At 41.1% G+C, this 21,407-nt stretch overlaps 1 protein-coding gene across 4 annotated transcripts in view; it reads right to left on the bottom strand.

Annotated features, from left to right (window-relative positions):
* Positions 1-21,407, bottom strand: part of afap1 (actin filament associated protein 1) — a 93,444-nt gene that overhangs the window by 8,260 nt on the left and 63,777 nt on the right. For 3 of the 4 annotated variants that reach the window (XM_051375305.1, XM_051375304.1, XM_051375306.1), the window contains exons 4-13: positions 15,959-16,067; positions 15,602-15,813; positions 15,241-15,420; positions 9,361-9,447; positions 7,473-7,548; positions 3,363-3,515; positions 2,449-2,660; positions 1,679-1,824; positions 1,417-1,531; positions 503-748 (exon numbers count right to left, since the gene is read on the bottom strand). In XM_051375305.1, the coding sequence (XP_051231265.1) occupies positions 503-748; positions 1,417-1,531; positions 1,679-1,824; positions 2,449-2,660; positions 3,363-3,515; positions 7,473-7,548; positions 9,361-9,447; positions 15,241-15,420; positions 15,602-15,813; positions 15,959-16,067 (1,536 nt within the window). The remainder of the gene's footprint in view (positions 1-502; positions 749-1,416; positions 1,532-1,678; positions 1,825-2,448; positions 2,661-3,362; positions 3,516-7,472; positions 7,549-9,360; positions 9,448-15,240; positions 15,421-15,601; positions 15,814-15,958; positions 16,068-21,407) is intronic. The other variant, XM_051375307.1, reaches the window with a different exon arrangement.

The raw sequence follows: 21,407 nt of genomic DNA, 5'->3' as shown, positions 1-21,407 counted from the left end.
GTCAAAGCATGCTCCTGCAGGAATAATAAATAAAATGTCCTCTTTCCTTCGGCCAAGCACCTCTCACTTTGACTCGTTCATGGCACATTTAAATCAGGAGCGTCATCTTTTCAGTGAAGGGGTGCACTGTAGTGATACTCATAGATATCAGCTTCAGGGAATGGATCAAACGTCAATGTGTAATGTGAAAGAGGTCACTTCTAGAAACCAACCTGCAAACTCTAAAGTTCCCTCAACCTCTATGGAGGATTTTAGACTCTTTGAGCTCTCTTCTAACACATCAACTTTAAGGACAAACTGTTCACTTGCTGCCTAATATATCCCGCCCACTGACAGGAGCCATTATAACCAGATAGTCAGTGTTATTCACTTCACCTGTCAGTGCTCACAATGTTATGGTTGTATAATATAGACACACACAAAACAGAATCATAGACTGATATATTATAACAGTGACAATGTGTGTTAAACAGTGAGGGTTAAAGAGCAGAGTGTTAGTCACCTGAGTAGTGTCTTTAGTTTTAGCATCAGCAGTGAGGAACTTAGAGGAGACTTTAGAAACAGGGGTTTTGTAGTGAGTAGTAGAGGTGGAAGAAGAGGAAGGAGAAGAAGACGAAGTCTTGGGAGGAAGGCGAGTGGCCCGCTTGGGCGGGGGCATGTTCTCATAGAGGTCAGCATTCTCATAGTGCACCTCGTCTTTCAGCTGGCGCCCCCCTGTGCTGGGACTGGAGTATAGCGCCTCTGGGTCCTTGGGTTGGACCGGGCAAGCATGCAGGCAAGCAGAGAGAAGAGGAGAGAAAAGGAGAGGAGAAGAGACATAATAACAACAGCGGAGAAAGACAAAAGGAGGAGGGAAAGACAGAGATGATAGCAGTATAAAGCTAGTTAGTTAGCTCTGGTTCAAAACAACTGATCCTCTCAATTAAGGATGTCCTGATCCGATCTCACAGACTATAAATAGCGCATTTGTCCCCAAGGATTACTGTTTTGCAAAGACATCTGGAATTGTGATAGGTAATTAAATAATAATACGTAATATTTAATTTTATTTATTATTATTATTTAACTAGATTTTCACACATTTTTGGTCACACAACACAAGAACTATTAAATCAAGCCAAGCATATATGTAAGATTGATTTTAATAACTTTACATGAAGTTTGCGCTGTGTAACCTTATCATCCAGAAAAACACTGGACAAAGACAATCCCTACTGACAATGATATGTTGATAATGAAATGCTACATGTAGCACCTTTTCTATACAGAAAGTAAAACGCAGTTATAAAAGAGAGCAATGATCAAAGTTACATTCTACCAAGAATGTGAAAACGAGCTAAAAGCGTTAATGTGTTTTGAGCTGCTGTACCTTACGTGTTATGTTTGTGTATCACGTGTTAGGAACTGTGTCCTTACCGTTCCGTTGATGGGCACATCATCATAGTGCAGAGCCATACCAGTGGGGCAGGCGTAGCCGTTGACTGGGTTGTCCAGGTACGGGTTAGGAGACACAGCACGCTTACTGGTAAAACTGTGAGGAGAAAAATGATCCAATCTCTTTAATAAAGTATTTCTCAGATTCTCATGTCAGTGCTCAAACACTCATTAGTCTAAGAAGAACATAAACACATGTTCAATTTGCATTTTAATCACTAGAGAAGCTGCATGTGTCGCTCACCAGAAGGACTGCTTGGCTAGCTGGATGACATTGGCAGTGGTCTCGACGTCGATGTAGTCGTAGTGCAGGGTGGCTGGGTCAGTAGTGGAGCCAGTCTCAGCCAATAAAACCCCCAACCAGCGTCCCATCACCTCAGAGGAGGAGGCCTGGAGGAAAAGGTCATTTACAGGATGTCAGTCATACCAGTTTATGTGATATCCAAGTGTGCATCAGACAGGAAGTGGTTAATGTATATAGAACAGTATAGTATGGCCAAAATGTGATGCCAAATGCCAGATTCTTACACCATTGATTTAAATCAGGTCGTCAAATAGCTCTCCAGTAAGACTTTTTTTTCATCATTACCTTCAAATTATACATTATTAGCTATAATTTAATCAAATTAAGAGCTCTTTCAGTTTGTTGTAGGAACTGGCCACTACTTGAATGTTACCATCCATCAAAGGCTTTGTAATGATATGTTTTTACAGGGAATAGAAATGGAAGCAAATGTCTAGCAAAGGATAGCGTGCAGACTGTGCAAGGAAACAGAATCAAAACAAACAAAATGGCAAATGGAGGAAGTTCATATACACCAACAACATCAAACACACAGACACAAGTCACTGTTGGGTGGAGGAGACGTTTTACCACATAAGAAGAGAGGAGAGGAGGAAAACATGACAAGCAGCGTTTGCTTGTACTGTGTGACTGTGCTTTAATATATTCTCTGCAGGGGATACACATCTCCTCATATACAGAATCAGCAGGATTCCTTAAACGTAGCTCACCTCCAGAACGGCGACTTCCTGGCCGTTACGGAGCAGGCGGAAAGCAAAGGGGTGTTTGTGGTCAAGGCCAGGGCTGACCTCGCAGCCTCGAAGGGGCAGCGAGGCGATGTGGCTCTTCAGGTCGTCCCGGTCCTTATGGAGCAGCAGCTGGTTGTCTTTCAGGCGGCACCAGCGCTCCCGCCAACGGTTATTGGACAACACGTTCAGGTAGCCTGTCAATCCAAGCAGGTACAGTCAGTCAGTCAAATTATTTTCCTCTGCCTTTCTGACTGAGTCAGCTGTAACCACAGTGCCTCTAAATCAATTAGGGCCTCATTAAAGGCCTCAGTATGCTTTATTGGGGGTTTCCAAACTTTTTCCTACCAGGGACCATTTTCAATTCATTGTAAACTAGAGCTGCAACAATGTCAACTTTTAACTATTTGGATGGTTTTAAGTAATTTTTTAAAAGAAAACTTCCCTAATTTCCGCTTATCAATTCTTTCTTTACTCCTCTATCTTTGTGCTGGGGACAAAAGAAAACATTTGAGGACGTCACCTTGGGCTTTTTTTGTTGAATCATATTGTTTCCTCACAGCCATGTAGCAAGTATTCTGAGGCCAAGCACCAGTTCACAGCCTAGGGGGTTGTTAACCTCTGCTTGAAACTCCTTTTTTTATTCTTTCACACAACTTTTGTGCGTACACCCACCAAGAATGTGTTTGAAGAGGGACTGTCAGAAAGTGTTGACTATTCACTTAACTGAGACTTCGGTGACACCCAACACACTCAGAGTTCTTGGAGAAAGATTAGGGAGGCAGTGGGTTTTAACTCACTGGGAACCACATTGATAGACTTGGCTGGATGACACATTGCGCAAACTAGATGGTTTGAAGCATACTGAGAGCTTTAGGATAATGACTTTAATGTCTTACCACATGTGGGTACGTCTTCTTCTGCTGACGAGGTCTGCTCATCTGTCGACGGCTTCTTCTTACCCAGCCCGATGATTTTAGTGATCTTCTTCCCTGCTCCCTTCCCCACTGTCCCAGTCTTCTGCTCTGACTTTGAGTTCTTCTTCCCTTTTCCTGAGAGAGAGACAGACATTGTGAATTTAATTCATGCCTTTAAAAGAAGGGGAAATGAGTAAAACGGCATGTTAAGATGTTACGTGTTCATTTATGCTGATTCAATTATGTCTGGATGCTTTTGCAATATCGTAAGGAAGAGAAAAGGAGAGAAAACGCAACCTTAGAGTCTCTTACTATAAACAGTTCAGAATCAGTTGCATTGGGTTTAATCAGACCCTTGTGGGTTCAAAAGCTCTTTGTTGGTGAATTAGACTCAGTTTAGCAATCCCAGCATCATTACTGTTCTGAGTGGGCAGATCTCAACTGGCCTATTTTCTATCCAAAGACAGAAAGAGAGGAATGACTGTGCACATTCTGCTGGAAGGAGGGCTAAAGTCGAGTAAGCCAGGTCTTAAGAAGCTATGTCTCAGTCCCAGCGTTATTCTGACGGTCTAAATGAAGAAAATAGCTTCTGCTTGCCTCACTTGTTTAGATACTGTGGTCTGTGGTGTATTTAAATGTGTGTGTGTATGAGAATCAAAGCAAAGGAATGGAAGGAAAACAAAGTATTGGTCAAAAGACGTGATAGTCAAACAGGACAAGAACTTTGACTTTTAACTTTTCTCAACTGCCAGATAAAGGCAAAAGAGACAGTGGAGAAGAACTGGGGGAGGGAAAAAAAAAAAAAAGAATTCCCCTTCACTGATGTCATCATGCCGAGACAGCTAACACCAAGTGTCTGGATTCTAGACACACACACACATTGACACACACAGTAATATACTGTACATAATCAGCAGACAGAAAATGCCTTGGCCTTGCATGAAAAAGCACCTAGCTGTTGAAAGTAGTAGTAGTAGTCCAAACTGATACAGTGACAGAAACTCTATATATTGAATTCTTCTGGCACTCATAAGCTTCTGTTTCAACATTTTTTCCATATTGCATTTTCCTCCCAGATATGATGTGACAACTACCATGGCGACTGCCTTAATTAAATAGGAAGCCGTCTGCACTCAATTTCATTCGCAGGGTTTTTTCTCGTAATATGAAAAGTATACAAACACACGTTACACACAATGCAGGTCCGAGGTGGAAAGCAGACACACAGATGTGAAAACGATTTGAACCTTTTTAAAAAGGAGGAATTATTATTATTTTTCCCCTCAGGAGACGAGTAGCAGGAAAACTCTGATCAGGTAAATTTGATTCCAGTAAATCAGCTCTTTTTGTTACCAGCCATGGAAAGAATGTGGCTGATTAAGCTGAAAAAAAGGGTTTCAGGACTGAATGAAAGAATGACTGAAGCATGAGGAGGTGAAGTAAGAGCAAGAACTCAGTTAAGTTTATTACATTTAATTGGTTGTGTTTATTGGATGAAAATAAAAGGTAGTACAGATGTCTAATTTCTAATCATCGGTGATTCAAAAATAGGCTCACATGAGAAAAGTTATGAATCAGGCTGAGCCGAGGTGTCCCTGTGTGATAGATCTGAAGTGGTTAAATCAGTCTGACTATAGGTGTAAAGATTAGAAAACACACACAAGAGTCAGAGATACAGACTAAATTCTGTTAAAAATGCAAAATGCTGCCTGAAGTTTTTGGATTGGATTTATGGTCTTCAAACTATGTAACTGTTTTAGAAAATGTATCGTTTAAGAAGGTGATATGAGCACTCGCGGTAAAGTTACTGGCTAGCATTAGCTGCTAACACTACTTGATATGCCATGATTCAAGGCTGTAATGAAGAAAGTAGAAGAAGGTCAAGAATTTGCGATACTTCAAAAAGCACACACAATTTCTTTGGATGGAAAAGCTGCTACTGATTCTCTCTTTAGGAAATGTCAAGATTGGCTCAGATTTCAAAGGGACATTTCTTTATTAAGAGTCACCCAAAAATAAGATAACATTCATTCTGAGGTTGTGCAGTGTAAGCATAGCCACAACTCCTGACAAATATAAAGAAAGGAGAGAAATGTTCTAGATTTACTCCCAACACCAGTATGTGTTTCTTTGAGCAAGGCACAACACGTAATGATGTAATTTACTAAGACACAACCATCAGCTAAAAATTCTTCAAATGTCACATTTTACTTTTACTTTCTTTCGCCATCCAGGAGCTCAAGTGTGTACTGGGAGGGTGAGAGTGACGACTGCTACTCGCTGAAGGATGGTTCTAATTCTAGATGTAACAGACCCGAAAGGTTAAGACCTACTTCCCTGGAGAAGTAATCAACAATTTTATATGACTGCATTAAGGTCATCAGGATGATCATTGCAATATTGCATAAGGTTTCACAGCAAGACACATGAAAATGACTTATACAACCATGACTCCATAAAAACCCAACTGGATTGAAGATTTGAAATTAACAGCTGGTGGGAAATCTGTTTCAGACATAATGTTGGAAAAATGGACCAATCTTAAACAGTAAAAAAATAAGAGTGTTAAATTTTAGTTGACAATCCAAATAACTCAGCTGACAAGTAAAATGAAATATCTCTCCCCAAGGAATTTTGCCTGCTGAGCAAACAAACGGTAAATAATCAGAGACTCTTTCACCCGTATCTCTTTGTTTTGGCGTCTAGTTGAGCAGGGGAAGACCATTTCTGTGTAAAACCCATGTTAAATAAATCCAAATGCTCATTCTCCATGCTTCATGCATTATTATTAAAGGCTGACCTTTTCAGAGATTCCCTGCTGAATCATTAGACAGATTAATGGGGAAAAGCAGCCGTAATATCTCAGGATTTAGAAATGGGTCGAAGTTAAAGACAAATCTTTGTTGGTTTCAAAAAACAACAATATTGACAATGTTCTACCCCTCATTAAACTTAACTATTAGTGTTGTGCTTTTGGGCTACAATTAATGGTTTTATGACGGGGATTTCGCTCTATTAAAAAAATATATTCTAAACTAAACACCTAACCATTCACAGATGTATGAAACATCATACAAATTTGACAGAAACAATCTTAACTCAGGGTCCACTTACTTGCTTTGTCCAGACCTTTCAACTGTATCATACGTTCTTCATCAGTGGAGAGTTTGTTTTTTGGTCATGGATGTGGATGACATGCAAGCTAAGGATCTGTTATAATTTCATTCATAGTACTTAATGCCAATTCAGAAAGAATGACACAGTTAAAAGCTCTGAAAATCACTGATGAAGACCATACGATTCAGTTGAAAGCTTTGGAAAAAGCTTGAGTTGGGATTGCTGTGGTCCAAAGCACTGACCAATGACGCCCACCCCTGACCAATGGGCCCCATTATAAAATGATTCATATAGGCCCTAAGGAGTCTTGCTTGGGCTTCACTGTGGGCCCAGCTATTGGCCCCCTATTTACCAACAAATGGGCTTTTGAGGGCAGGTCAAGATTAAACCTGCAATTTGTTGACTGCCCCATAAGCGTTTCACAGTTTGGGGCACGCAGGCGCCCCTAATTTTGAGCCAGATGTGGCCCCTCATGGGCTACTAAAATTGGGCCCAATGTTTGCCCAAAATGGCTCCAAATGAGCTTGACTGCTGCGGATGCCCTGATTTAACAAAATTAAAATTTTATGCTCATTTTATTTCATAAAATTGTAATTTTTCTGACGGTAGCTGCCTCAATTGCAAAATCTTTGAACGTCATTCTCTTACATGAAGAGTCACTGAAACAGTCTGTTGTATACTGATGTCTTTCCTGTTGCTTCCACATGTTTCTTCAGTCACGGTTTCTCTTGTTGCTTATTTTAACTACTTACTTCTTTACACTTCTTTTTTGATTCCAATTAACGAGAAATCACTGTTTCCTTCACACTAGAGTGGGATTTTCCTAGGTAAGTCCTTCCAGATATTCTGTGTTTACAACAAAAACTTAAATACGTTCATGAACTGGATGTAAATGACTCACTTCTGTTAGCAGCCGATGTTCATTTGCAAGAAAACATTACAGATTATTTAGTGGTCGCTGCTGTGGACTCTTACCTTGGTCCTTGCTGTCGCTGTGTCCATTCTCGTGAGTCACCTCACCGTCGGAGCTCGGCCGGTCATATGAAGCCTTCTGGCAGGGAAGGAAGACCATACACAAAAATAAGAATGGATGCACAAGAAGGTACAAAGTGAACAAAACTGTACTTTAGTGAAAAAAAGACAGGTTGACAAAGACATTAACGCACAAACACAGCTGTGTAATTACATTGTACATTGTAAAAACCCTTAAGACCATCTGCAACATGTTAAAGATGAATAATTAGGCTGGGCTTGTGTTTGCTGTGCCAAGTTGGGAGTGGTTTGTAGTTAAAGAGCCTCTGATGTAGCTCATTTTCCACCACTAAACACACATACATATATACAGGCACACACATATGGGGTATGGAGTATGTCTCCAGCGTTAACAGCAATTTTCCCAGTGAAAACCAATAATGCAGTGTTTGCCCTACAGCTCCCTTTATCTTCCCTCCAGTGGCAAATGGAATAAATTGCGGCAAACAGCTTTTACCACCCAGTGTGATTGTGTTTGATTATGCCCAGAAAAGAGGCCCTGATGGGATGGAGGTATATTTGCAAATGCTTGTCTATTACAGAAAGGTCAACTCATGATTATTAAGTCAAATTAAACAGTAACGGAAATATGAAGAAAGGGGAAAACAAAATCTTCTTTTGCCTCTCAGATTCACAAGAATTAACAATACTTTCCTAGTGGGACATAAGGTACAGAATTGGGCTGTGACTACTTTGGTTTTCTCAACATCACGTTCTAATTAGAAATGCATCAATCAATATTATCTCATTAACAATGGATCAAATGGCTATGCGTAATATGAAAGCTGTCAGTCATAGTGACAACCCCACAGACAGTTATCACCAACTCTGCAGTACCCCTCAGCTCTTTTGAGTGACTTTCAGCTCATTGTTTTGGTTGTATGGCCCTCAACATTTTGGTTTAGTCTCATCACTGTCATCAAGTTCTGATAAATCCACTGTACGCTACCTGCCTCGTATCAAACAGCATATAGACAACGTTAGTGACTAGCTAGTGTACATAGTGGAGCATTTACCATCTAAAGAGACCAATATTTCCCTCAGGGGTTTGTGGAGGCAAAAACAGAGCTAAAAGAAAGTGAACATTGGAACAGAAACACAACTCTTAGTGAATGCTAAAGTTACACTAAGTCAGTCATTCATCCGAGGAGTCCCCACTCTGTTGTACTTATTAAAAGTTGTGCTAAATATACCAAAATGTACACAGATGTGGACAGCTTGGTGTAAAGGTGTGAAGACATCTCCTAGCAGGCATGGGCATTTTTAGGTCTGCACGTGTGGGGGTCACCCAGACCTTTACAGACCCTTGTGGACACATTAGTGTGCTTTAGTGAACAACTGCTTTCTCTAAAAAAGTACATTTTGGCCTTTTGTCAAATTACTTATATGTTAACAATAATTCAATCCAAAATGTAACCAGCTATCAGAACCCATCCGGGTACAGAAATAACTAGAAAGGAACTTGAAGAGTGCAGACCTCCGGCAAAGCCAGTAGTCCAGTCTGATATATGATATGCAAATCTGCACAATGGACAAATTTACTTAATTTTGCCGTAGAAAAGTGACAAATAATTTGTGTATTTGCTCTTTAATTCTGATCTGCTCCAAAATGGATTCTTCCTTGACCCATGCTACACACTTTCACTAATTTTCATTAAAATTAGGCCAGTAGTTTTTTCCACAATCCTGCTCACAGACAAACCCACAAACAAACCCACAAACTGCACAACATAACATAAAAATACATTACTACTCCTTGGCGAAGGGTAATAACTCTGTATAAAATCAGATGATAAGATTACAGCACCTATCAGTGTGAGGGTGTGTTTACCTTTTCTAGATCGGGTTTGTGCACTGGTGATCCAGATCCAGCTCCATCCAAGTCTACACTCCCATTAACACACACCTCTCTCATCACCTGGAAAACATAAGGAAATACATTAGCAGCAGCATTAGCTAATGAGGCTGTTGTTCACGTTAAACAAGTTGAAAGTCCACGCTCCCACACATCCTGATTACCGCCAAGGGAGTTCAATCTACATGCTGCCATGTCTGACTGAGCCGGTGGAATGTTGGGTCCTAACCGTGATCATAACACATGGGTGGATCCCTTACTTGAAAAATCCTCAAATATTTCCTCACACCATTGCCACATAATTAATAAGCTCATTCCTTCAGCCTAGAAAGCATGCCTGGGGTAATGCAGGCCACATGTACGGCAAACTCCCTCCTCTCTCATACCCCATCATGCTACTGAATGGCAGCCAAGGGATCATAAGGCAACACAGCCCATGCAGTGGAGGGACTACAGGAGGTAGAGAGCATGCACGCATGTGTGGTAGGAGTTGGTGATGGGGTGGAGGTGTCTGCTACACACATTAGACACCACAGAGTTTTACTACGTCCATGGAATCCTTATGCATAATGGTCCAGTAGGGGTGAATGAGATCTGCAGGGCTCTGGAAGGGGCGCCAGTGAGCATTACCGTGACCTCGTTGGACTTCAGACCTGGCAATCCACCGTCAGATCTGGCAATCCAAGTCGTGTGGTGGTGACAGGGGTGTGTGTAGATGAGCGGTGGGCAGAGGGAAATGAGATTTCGGTCGAAGCGCTGGGTGCGCAAGGCGGCTAATGCACTCTCTGACACACACACACACTCCCCCTCATCTTCTCCACAAGCATTCTGAACCATCTTTGGCTGCGCAGAACTCCTCAGCTCATTGGTTTTGGCTTGGAGGGAGCATAATTGGGTTTCGTGGGGGAAATGACAGACTGTGGCTCCATGGGTTTGGCTCAGAGACTGGCTCAGAGGCCGGAGAGTGGGACAGACAGCAATATCATGTCTGTCTTCAACTGAAGTGCTACGATGCCAGACTGGGGTGCAACGTAGGTCTGATGATGTACTACAAATCAAACTTGAGGAGGTAGTGGGACTGTGTGTAGTAGTTTTGGGTGCTGAAACACAATTTTCAATAAAACACTATGCCAGTGATTGACAGGTTGCTGCTGCACGCTTTGGGCATTGAAGTGGTTTTCATACATATTCACGTCCCAGGACCGCACATTTCTCATTTTTCATGCTATAAAATTAGCTTGAAGCCAACATATACCGAACTATTTTAACCATATCAAAGTGTGGTGAAAATTTGAAAACTTTATGTATTCCAGTAACAGCAAAGCTGCGTAGTTTAAAAAGTATTTGATGCTTTCATTCACTTCAGATACGTTTGGAAAAACATCAGAAAAGCAATTCAGTCTTTATAATCAACCAATATTGAGAGCTTTACTCATGGGACAGCATTTAACAGGGCTCTTTGTTGGAGGTCACCATAGTTTTTCTGGAAATGATCAAAATTCATTCTCCATGCTCCATGGGTTTCAACCATTTGCCTTTGGCTGCACTCAACATTCGCCATTGGTGCATGACAGCAAAGGGTCTTTTTAAAATGATTGTAATTGTATCTTTATTTGTGTGTGTAGAATAGCTGCGCTATTTCTTATCATTTTCTGAAGAAAATTGTAAAACCATGTTTTAGCCATTTTACTTCTGTTAGGATTGAATGGGCAATAAAATGAATACTGTCCTACTGTCAGATTAAACCAGGGATGATTCAATCCATGGTAAGCACCTTGACTTCTAGACGATCAAGGCAGAATTTTACAGTGATTCCACTCCTTTATCGAAGACACTTTGCAACTGAGCAAGCACCACCAATGTACAGAGCACCAAGTCCATCATGTCTTACAGAAATCCATAGGCCTAAAAAACCAGGCTCCTACAGTGCTTAGTGACATGATGATAAATCAGTCGTACTGGATCTGTAAGTCCCTCCTTTGTGAAATTTCATTTGGATAGACATCTTTTTCTAACTTTGCAAGGCAGCTGGGCTCAAGTGATCACAAGAGAATCTATCTTGTCAGGCTTTAATCTATGCTTTTGTGGCCAAACTACAGTGGTACTGGACCAACCAAGTCCTTTGAGGAAGTACTGGCAGCTACAGGGGTGAGTGTTAGGTGTGACGCTGCAAGAAGACTTCGTTAAACAACAACGGCAGTTATTAAGACGGTTATTTCTGCGTAACAAACTATCTGGCGCAGTCAGGTTAGACTTTTTCTGCTGATGGGATCAATATGTGGAACTCCTTACCCACAAACTTAAAACTGATCATGAGTTAGATCATTTAAGGTAATCAGTAATGTCACAAATGATTTGGTGCTTGTCATTTTTAGTCATTTTATGGTATCATTGTTTGTGTTTAGCATATTACTTATGCTTAGTGCTGTTTGCATTTTTCTTCCTTCTGAATGTTTCTGTGTATATAAAGGCCCATCAAGTGTCGGCCATTGCAAATTATCTTAGGGTATAAATGCTGTGGTATGTGGCTTTGATTAAGATATGATACTTGTACCTATAATAATAAACATTAAATAAATAAATACTGTGAAGGTGACATACAAAGGAATGCCATGCGCTGTTAAACAGTTTGCCGTGGACAACAATGACTGTCAATGTGGCGTTAGACAGCACACTTAATAAGCAGATAAGCCATGGATACAGAAACAGAGTAAACATACAACTTACTTTCCCCAAGCATAGTGCAGAAAAAACAACAAGAAAAGAGAAGTTAGAAGAAAAGATATTACATGAGTCAGAGAGACAAAGGAAATCAGGTCATACTGTGGCAGGAGGCAAAAGGGAGATGAGGTAAAAGACGATGGAGAGGAAGAAAAGGGGAGAGAAATGCATACAATTTTTAGAAAAAGGACTGGGAAGGTTTGGAGAATGAAGTAAGGACACAATATGGACATGTGTGTTCCATAAACACATCGTTTGCAGACAAAATCTGGGAGAATCATTACTGTAACTAGGCTTTGGAAACCCACAGGTACTCTCCTAACTTTCCCTCCCCCCTTTTTTCTTATCTTCCATTCATTATTTTCTTTCTCTCTCCTTTCCGCTCCATTCCTCCTCTACCTTGCTTCCTCTTATCTTACCTTGCCCTTTCTCCTCATTCTTCACCAGCTCCTTCTCCCTCATCTCCCCCTTGCTAAATACGAGTTCACATGGCTTCACTTCAGTCACAGGGACACACTGCTGGCCAGCTGATTCAACGACGGTGCAAAATGCCGTAAGTAATCTTTATTTCCATTATCCAAATTGGTGATGTGAAATACAAGAATTACCATTATTGAAGTTTTATGCCTCTGGGTAGAAGTCAAGTTCCAGAGAAGTGGACAAAAAAAATTTAAAAGCTGGAGAAAAAGAGGTCAAGAGACAAAAGAAAAAGTGAGGGGAATAAAGAACAAATGAGTGACTGCTAAATACCCAGTGGTCCTAGCAACACAATATCCAAACACAGACACAAAGACTTGCTAATCTCTCTGGCTGGATGCCACTCTTATACACCCTGCGACTGGAGGGAACACAGAGGAGGCCAGGGAGTCAAACCCTCCCTCGCCCTGCCCCTAATGACACGAACACAGCACATGGATTATAAATCCAGACTGGTTTTGCAAAGAAGGGTGTGAGTGCAGAACCTCGGCCAAGTGTATGTGATGACTGCTGATTGCAGACATAGTGTTATCAGTTCAATATGTTTCCAACATCCACGCACCTGACTAAATATGCAAAGAGAAACAGTTTCTCCAAGCAACAATTAGTGCAGTCGTTACCAAAGTTTGGGTGGTACAGAGATTTGTATATTTTCACGGGTCTGGTTGCGACTGCCTGCAGATACCTCAGCCCAGACGAGGTTACCTGCCTCAGCCAATCAATAAACAATGGCTAATTACCATGCAGCACGAGTAATTGAATCAAGAAGGAAAACACAAACTGTTTTGATCTTTGCTTCCTGCCATAAACACAAAATAGATGAAACTTGAAGTTAAGGACACACTGCAAATAATAAGACTGCTGTTTCCATCAATGGTCTGTGGGGCAAAATTGCTCCACATTTTTTAACAAGACCTTCGATGAGTAATGAAAAAAGTGAGCCTTGCAGTCCAAAAGCCTGTTGGTAAAACTGCAAAGGGGAACTGAGTTGGCAGAAACGAGTTGGCAGAGGCTAGCAGGGACAAACGATTACAAGAATACCATTGCACAAATGCACAAGGAGGGATCTTAAAATAGCGCACAATACGTAGTCAAGGACAAACAAGCAATTCCAGGAGATTCTCAGGAGAGCAGAGGTGAGGAGGAAGAGGGGGCTGCAGGGGTTTCTTTTAAATCCAAAGACCAGATGAGGCCCGTCTGTCCTCCTTTGATTGAAACAGAAAAGAGCCCAGAGGAGCTGGCAGCGCACTAACAACAAATGGACGCAGGGGTTGAAAAGCAGAAAGTACCGGAGCCTATTTGATGTTGGCGGGGTGGGTTTGTTTTGCAGACTTGTCGAGCGGCCAGACAGAAAGATCAGAGAGAGAAAGAGAAGACGGGGGGATGACAGAGGCAGAGAAAGAATGTGTGAGAGACAGAGGGATCAGAGGACTACAAACCAAACATCTTCACATCAGAGCGAAACCAGCAGAACCACCTGTTCATAACAAACTGCTCATACAATAGCAGGAAAAGGTCCATCCTGGACAACAAAAGCTAAGTTATTCTTATACAGAGAGCTACACCCTTTATTCTTCAACACTAGCAGCAAAATCAAAGTTACAGTGCATCTAATTTTTACAAAATCTGAAATAAAACTTTAAGCCTGATCCCAAGAACTTCACCCCAATCTGACCTGTGCTACAATGATCTATGGTGAGCACTGCTGACATTGGTCTACAGTACCCTTTACTGTGTTTGACAGCTCCCTCCCTAGTAAGCCACATGAGGCTGTGGTTTAAGTCATTTTAGAAGAGCAAACTGGGTTTATGGCCTCCTCACTCTTTTGGTGACTTCACATTTTAAGAAAGGCTGCTTTAGTTAAACAAAAGGGTTGGATCTGTAGAGACTAGATGGTATTTCTAAAATCTAAACATTACAATCTTTGATTGGTAGGTCAACATAAATGGTTAAAGGACCAGTGAGTAGCATTTAGTGTCCTCTTTTGGTGAGATTGCAGGCCGACTGCAACCAACTGCAACCCCTGGACTCATCCAAGGGCGAAGAAGGAACTACAGTGGCGATGAAGCTCACAAAAGGCTGGAGCCAGTGTTCAGTTTGTCTGGTCTGGACTACTGTAGAAACATGACAGTTCAACATGGCAGACCTCAAAGAGTCTGTAGATAAAAATGTCTGTCAAGATTTTCAGATCATACACCTATGAACATTATATTCCATTCCTGCCAGTCAATCCTCCTAAATGTTTCACAGTGGTCCTTTAAAAATAATTTTAACACTTGAAAAAACAGATTTCACTTAAGGACGGCTTACTTGTTTGTTCTGGGACCTTTTATCATATCACATGGTCTTTATCAGCAAATGAAATTTGTTCAGTTCCAACAAAACTGTAAATTTTATTTATCGTTTATCGACGTGTTAGCTTAAAAGTTGAGCTACACAGAGATACTGATCTGCTGATGAGGACCAAGTGAAGCAAACCTGCACCTTGACTGCAGATTGTTTTGTCAACTGCTGTTTGCAAGCGCAACAATGAACTATCTATCTCGACTATTTGAGCACTGTTCTATTTAGCAGAATGGAACCATGTCTCTGTTCAGATGTATCATTTTCTGCATGAATGCAATGTTGTAGGAAAAGTGGACAATTAATTAGAGTTACCTTGAGCCACTCCTCGGCCTGTTCTTTGCTCTGCACAGCCAGCACTAGGGCGTCCGCCCCCTGGTGGACGATCTTCAGTTCATGCTTCTTCTTCTTGCCGTCTTTGGGGATGTGAGTGATGCTGCATCCTGACAGGGTCAGCTCCATCTGGGGGGTGTGGTCTTTGGAGGACTTGTAGCACTGGAGGAGGAGAAAAGGGGCAATGTTAAACTGGAGAAACCAAACATGATATTGTTGTGTTGTTCTCTCAATCATCTTATCTTTTAGGTCACCATTTGCACGCATGCCTAAACATAGATCTTACGTGGGAAGCCGTTAAATTGTGCCTGGCTGTGGTAACGTATAGATAAGTGTCCCTCACCAGCAGTTTGTTATCTTTGATGACACAGAGGAGTTTGGTCCACTGGCCAAAGCGCTTCTTGCGCAGCAGGAATGCACAGATCCGAGCGTCCTTCACCAAATCCATGGACGCCTCTTCAGATGGCCATTGGTGACGCATCTTCTGGCCCTTCCCATCCTCCTCCTCCTCATCGTACGACTCGTAGGAGCTGCTCATGGCGTCCGAGTCATAGTCTGAGGGGGAGGCAGAAGGAAAATTGTTTTTCATATACTGCCTTTTATTTTCTATTTATTAAATTACAAGTTAACAGGAAAGCTTTGTCCATTAACTACTGTCCGTATATGTGTGATGTGTATTGTTTATCAGTCTGTCACTCACTGGAGGTGATGTATTCAGGGGCCTTTCCAGGACTTAAAGGGACTGCTTCCTCATAGTAGCCTTCTGGTAGAGAGGAGCTGGGCAGAGGAGGGGGGCCATTGTTTGGAGGCTGCAGAAAGAGAAGAGAGAAGTTTCCATTGATTAATGAGAAGAAAACTACATTTAAAAATGTCCCCAGAAGCCTCTGTCCTGAAATAACTACACTGACTATTGATCATACATATTTAAACTGAGAGACGTATATGGAAACCAGAGCTAAAGATGAGATTGATGAAAACAAATAAAAAATCATCTTGGGCAAGGAGCCATTCTTTGGATCAGAGCAAGGACAATAACTCATAATTGTACTTAGTGTCAATGCAACACAGAGGCAACCACTGTACATAGACATTAGAGGCATTTCAAAATATGAAAAGAGAATAGGGGGGAGACTGAGAAAGAATGCTTGTGAGGAGGAAAAGACAATAATTCTAAGGTAGTGTGTTCCAGAGACAACAAGTGAAGGAAACCTAGCCTGAAGTCTTGTTATGGCCATTTATTAACGACTGGAACAGAACTTAAGAGTGACTTGATAACCAAAATAAAGAAGCAAAGCTGATAAAAACAATTCATTTGTGACCAAAGACTCTACAGAAAGGTGTTGATGTTATTGCACAATGGATTAAAGATATTTCATAGTATTCTACTGCAGAGATCATGACAGTACAGAGAGACACAAGGGGAGAGAGGGTGGAAAGAAATGAGACCTCCTTTGTTTGGATGTGTTCTCTTTGGCACCACACAGTCCAACAAATCCAGTTGTTAGAGCAGGGGATCAACTGCACAGCCTGACGTGATCCATCTTGGCCAGCGCTGTGCACCACTTCTCTGACGTTTCAACTCTTAAAATAACACAACTGTGGCTATAAACATTAAATCTGATAATCTGACAGGTACATAGAAACAAATGTCTCACTGGTTGGCATACATCAGTGTAAATCCAGCATTTCAGAACTGTAGAGAAATGTTTGTTGGAGAGTCACATATAGCTTTTAAGTCATGTTTTCCTTCAAAGCAAATTGAAAGAATGAGCTTCTGCATGCTTCTCAATAAAACTGATCTCAAAACATTCTCATTGAAACCTTTTAAACTTGTGACACACAATATGTCACATTTGTAACTGCAACTGCAATGGTTTCTGCAGGTTCAAACAGGTTAAATTTAAGACTTTTTAAGACCACTATGGATGCAAGACCTATTTACGTCCATACTGGAAAAAAGTACAAAGCACATGAAGGAAAATCGTTATTGGTCCCATGTTGGTTCCGTTTTGTAGGTGTTACAGGATGATAATAGAAATCTTTCCCAAAAACACATTTAAACAACCAAGATTTGGTAAGATTTTTACAGTCAAAACCATACCAGACTTTAAGAAAAATGTTCACACTACTGGCTGTATGTATATATTTAACTGTATTAGAAGTTACTAATAACATTAACAATGACTGTTCTATTCAAATGCCAGCCGGACCCTAAAACTGAAGCAGCCAAATTAAATTCAGCCATTATTACTATTTCCTACAGTGACATATCAAAATGTCTTCTACTAAACAGCACTATATGCAGTGTTGATGTCACTGATGTCAGTTGCTCATCCAGGTTCCGAAATGTATTTCAGAATACATTCCGGATGTGCAATAATGCTTTTAAATCACAGTTTACAGGAGCCCAGCGGAGTGTAGCACGGACCATTAAAAGCAATGTTTCTTCTAATAAGTACAAGCCAGTACCAGACAACCTCAAACTGCATGAAATGTTGTCAAGCTGTAAAGACCTTATAAGGCCACAATCTAAGTCTCTCTGAAAGCCCTTTTCACAAAGACCATAACCAAGCTGCGATGGCTGCAGACTTTTTTCCTCTCATGGAAAACCCCTTTTATTTCTCTTTTTATTTTATTTACTGGTGGCAGCGCCGATATTCCGCCAGTTATAAAGGGGAGAGACTCCATAACTGTTATGAAACTCTATGTGCTACGGGCCATTGGTTACAGCTGACCCAATCAGGCGTCAGCGCTGCAGTGATGTCAGCATCCATTGCTGTAGCAACGTGGAACATCCATAAAAAGGTTTGGCTGACGTGCAGCCTCAACGGCTAACTTCTTCAAAGTGCAGAAAGTATGTGTCACTGTGCCGTGACAGTGGACGCTGCTCTAATGAAAGAGAACTATTATATTTGAACAAGAATATCACAGAATCAAAAGAATGGAAAGAAAAAGGCAAATCTATTAGAGACAATTACACTTTTTACAAAGGAGAACTGTAATTTTATTTTATTGGTACATCCCTTTTGACCTCTAAAGAGTGTTGGAGTTTGGTTATTTTTCTAGGAGTTATTTTATTTTTCCCTGCTTATTTTCTGGATAATTGCTAGATGTAGTATGAATGGAGGACTGCATTGCGTGTGCAGTTGATTAATCATCCATTTTTCATGTTAATCTGACATTTAGTAAATCTGACCACTGGATTGGAAGGCCAGATGTGGGCACATGGATGATAGGGACATGGCCCTACCAATATTTCAGGAGGACAGAACTGTACTTTGCATTATATTTGGAGAGGGGGTAGTGGGTGGGCTGTTGTGTCCCTACCAATGTGACCAAACCCACACCCTTGATTTGAAATAAGAGTAGAAAAAGATTCATTCTTGACCTACGGTACGCACAAGTGTGATACAATATTTTAAACTTATGATTCACTTACTAGTTTTATCCAGAACTTCACACATAGCCTTCTTCAGCAATTTGCTCAGGAGTCATCATATGACCTTAGTACAGACTTTGATAATGTGATAACAAGTAGTTAGTCTGTACTTAGGTCCTGTGAAGATGTTTCATTCAGTGAACCTTGAGTTTATAAAATATGTTATCACAGAAGAAGTCAGTGCTCTGTATTTGCACTGTAAAGAACATTGTATAGTAAAGAACATTGCAGAAATATGACCAAACTAGCTGACCATTATACTGTGAATCTGAGTTAATATTTTTGTCATACGCCAATTGAGAATATGTCTTCCGTTATATGATAAAAAAGTTGCAACCAGCCCTGTAGAGTTTGGCTTTTCTGTGGTCTATTGCTTGTGGAAAAGGCGAAGGCGGAAAATGCTGAAGTAACTGATTGGCAGACTAAAGACCGTCAGATGGCCACACATGGCTGAATGGTGCCCCAACTGGCGACTCACGGGTGCCTGTTTCACCGGCCTGAAACACCATTTCCATCTGACCTATTACCATCTCCAAAAATCCACTTGCGTTATTACTTCTGTCAAATCAAACATTCTGCACTGGGCCATTTCTTAATATTTGAGCCAACTCTTTACCAATCCATAATAAGTTGGAGTCAAGCCCTAAAACGGCCAAATTTTGGAGATGAAAGATAAATGCTGATAAATACCAGGCCTATGACCCATCTGTCCAACAGTCCATTAAAAAGTCAAATACTCCCTCTGTTTTCTCCCACTTTCCCATTCATTTTCTTTTTCAAGCCAGATGTCATGGTCTCCTTTCCTCCCTGTTAAGCTATCTTGTTTGTCTGTTGCTCAAAAAAGATTCATTTTAACAAGTCATTCAGAATCAAACCATAAACTTTGAAATTTTGATTTTGAAAGACTTTCGAAAAAATGTGTCATTGTGCAAAATGCAATGTTGACTTCTGTCTCTTGTCTCAGTAAATACATCTCCTCCCCTATATTAATCCTCCTCCTCATTGCGCCCGTTTCTCTTTTTTCAGGCCTCTAGCAGAAACCTTATCACTTCTCCTCTGGAGGAAACAGCGGTTCGGTGAACTCATTTCTTGGCAGGGATACGCTGCCCTGCTTAACTCCAGCGCCGCCAGCGTTCTCCTCCCTATCCCAGCCCTAAGAAGAAAAAAAATCCCCCAGAGAGGAAGACAGAAGGAAAGAAAGGCAGAGAAGCGAAACGAACGAAAGCACTCAGCCTCTGTGGTCAAACAATAGGCACAAAATTCAGGTTTGAGGAAGTGGATGTGAAAGTACCCTTGTGTTGCATGTTGTATTGGTGGAAGATTGTTGAAATGAGGTCTTCAGTTTCATATCTCACATCACAACAGCTTCCTTTCCAAGACCTTTAAGTAATAATACCATTAATAATCATGCAGAAGCCGATTGTTTGGGTAAGCATTTTTCCCTGAGTGCAGCAGAATACATTACATTACACTCCAGAGAATGTGATCCCATTGCTCTGCTATGTAGTGACTCAAATCTTAGAGGGAATGGGGTGAGGAGGAGAGTGTGTTTGCAAACACTGCATACACACACTTGTATACAGACACGCATTTAAACACACAATCCAAGTTTTCCTTTGCTGTCACTCACCCACAACAACAGCTTGGCCGTATCACACAAGTGATCTGCAGATCAATTACGCTGCAGCACACTGAAACCAACAGGAGTTCACTGCGGTCACGATGCATACCGCCCCTCTGCTGACCATAAACACACACTGCTTAAACGCCAACAAGCAAAACTTTTCCTGCAGTCTAGCTCTGATCAGCTGCAAATGCTCCACAGATCTCAAAAACATCCATTCAATATCTTTTTATGGCAGTATCCAGTACAGATCTGGATAGGGGCTCAGGAGTCAAACTTCCATCCTCACAAGCCAGTTTCCTTCATCTGTTACAGATGAGATTAGAATAGATGGAACTGTAATTATGCTGCTGCAGCCAAAATATCTACACAATACTGCAGATAAAATACACAATAACTGCAGGGGTCTTAACTGACAGATTTACAAGTTGGAGAGAATATTTTGACCAAAAATACTGAACTCAAGGTCCACTTACTAGTTTTTTCCTCAAGTAATCCCAAGTGAATTCAAAGATATTCACAAATTCAAAGCCATTATTTCGAACAAAGAGGAGATAAGCTCTCAGGCACCTCATTTTTCACTACATTTAGCATTTAAAACTACACCAGTGGAATTCTGTGGATCTTCTTGTTACTGACAAGAGCAAGTTTTGATAACAATATGTGCAGCTGTGGCTCAGAGGCAGAGCAGGTCGTCCACTAATTGGAAGGTTGTTGGTCGGATCCCCGGCTCCTGCCACCACATGTTAAAGAATCCTTGAGCAAGATACTGAACACCAAATTGCTCCAGATGCTGTGCATTGGTGTGTGAATGTGTATGAATGCGTTAGTTTCTGTTCTCTGGGCTTCACCATCACTGAGTGAAAGAGTGAATGTGGCACGTAGTTTAAAAGCACTTTGAGTGGTCAGAAGACTAGAAAGGTGCTATACAAGTACAGGTCCATTTACAATCATTTTACTTATAAATAAAAGACCAATGGCCTCCCAGAGTTTAGGGTCTCAAAGGAGGGGCTAAAGGATGATGACTTTCTTTCAGAAAACCCATGGCATTTCCACTTGTCCCAGCAGTATGTAAGTCACTCAGAT

The sequence above is a fragment of the Dicentrarchus labrax genome, unplaced genomic scaffold (genome assembly GCF_905237075.1).
Source record: "Dicentrarchus labrax unplaced genomic scaffold, dlabrax2021, whole genome shotgun sequence".
Lineage (NCBI taxonomy): Eukaryota > Metazoa > Chordata > Actinopteri > Moronidae > Dicentrarchus > Dicentrarchus labrax.
This window is presented reverse-complemented; position numbering and strand designations above follow the sequence as displayed.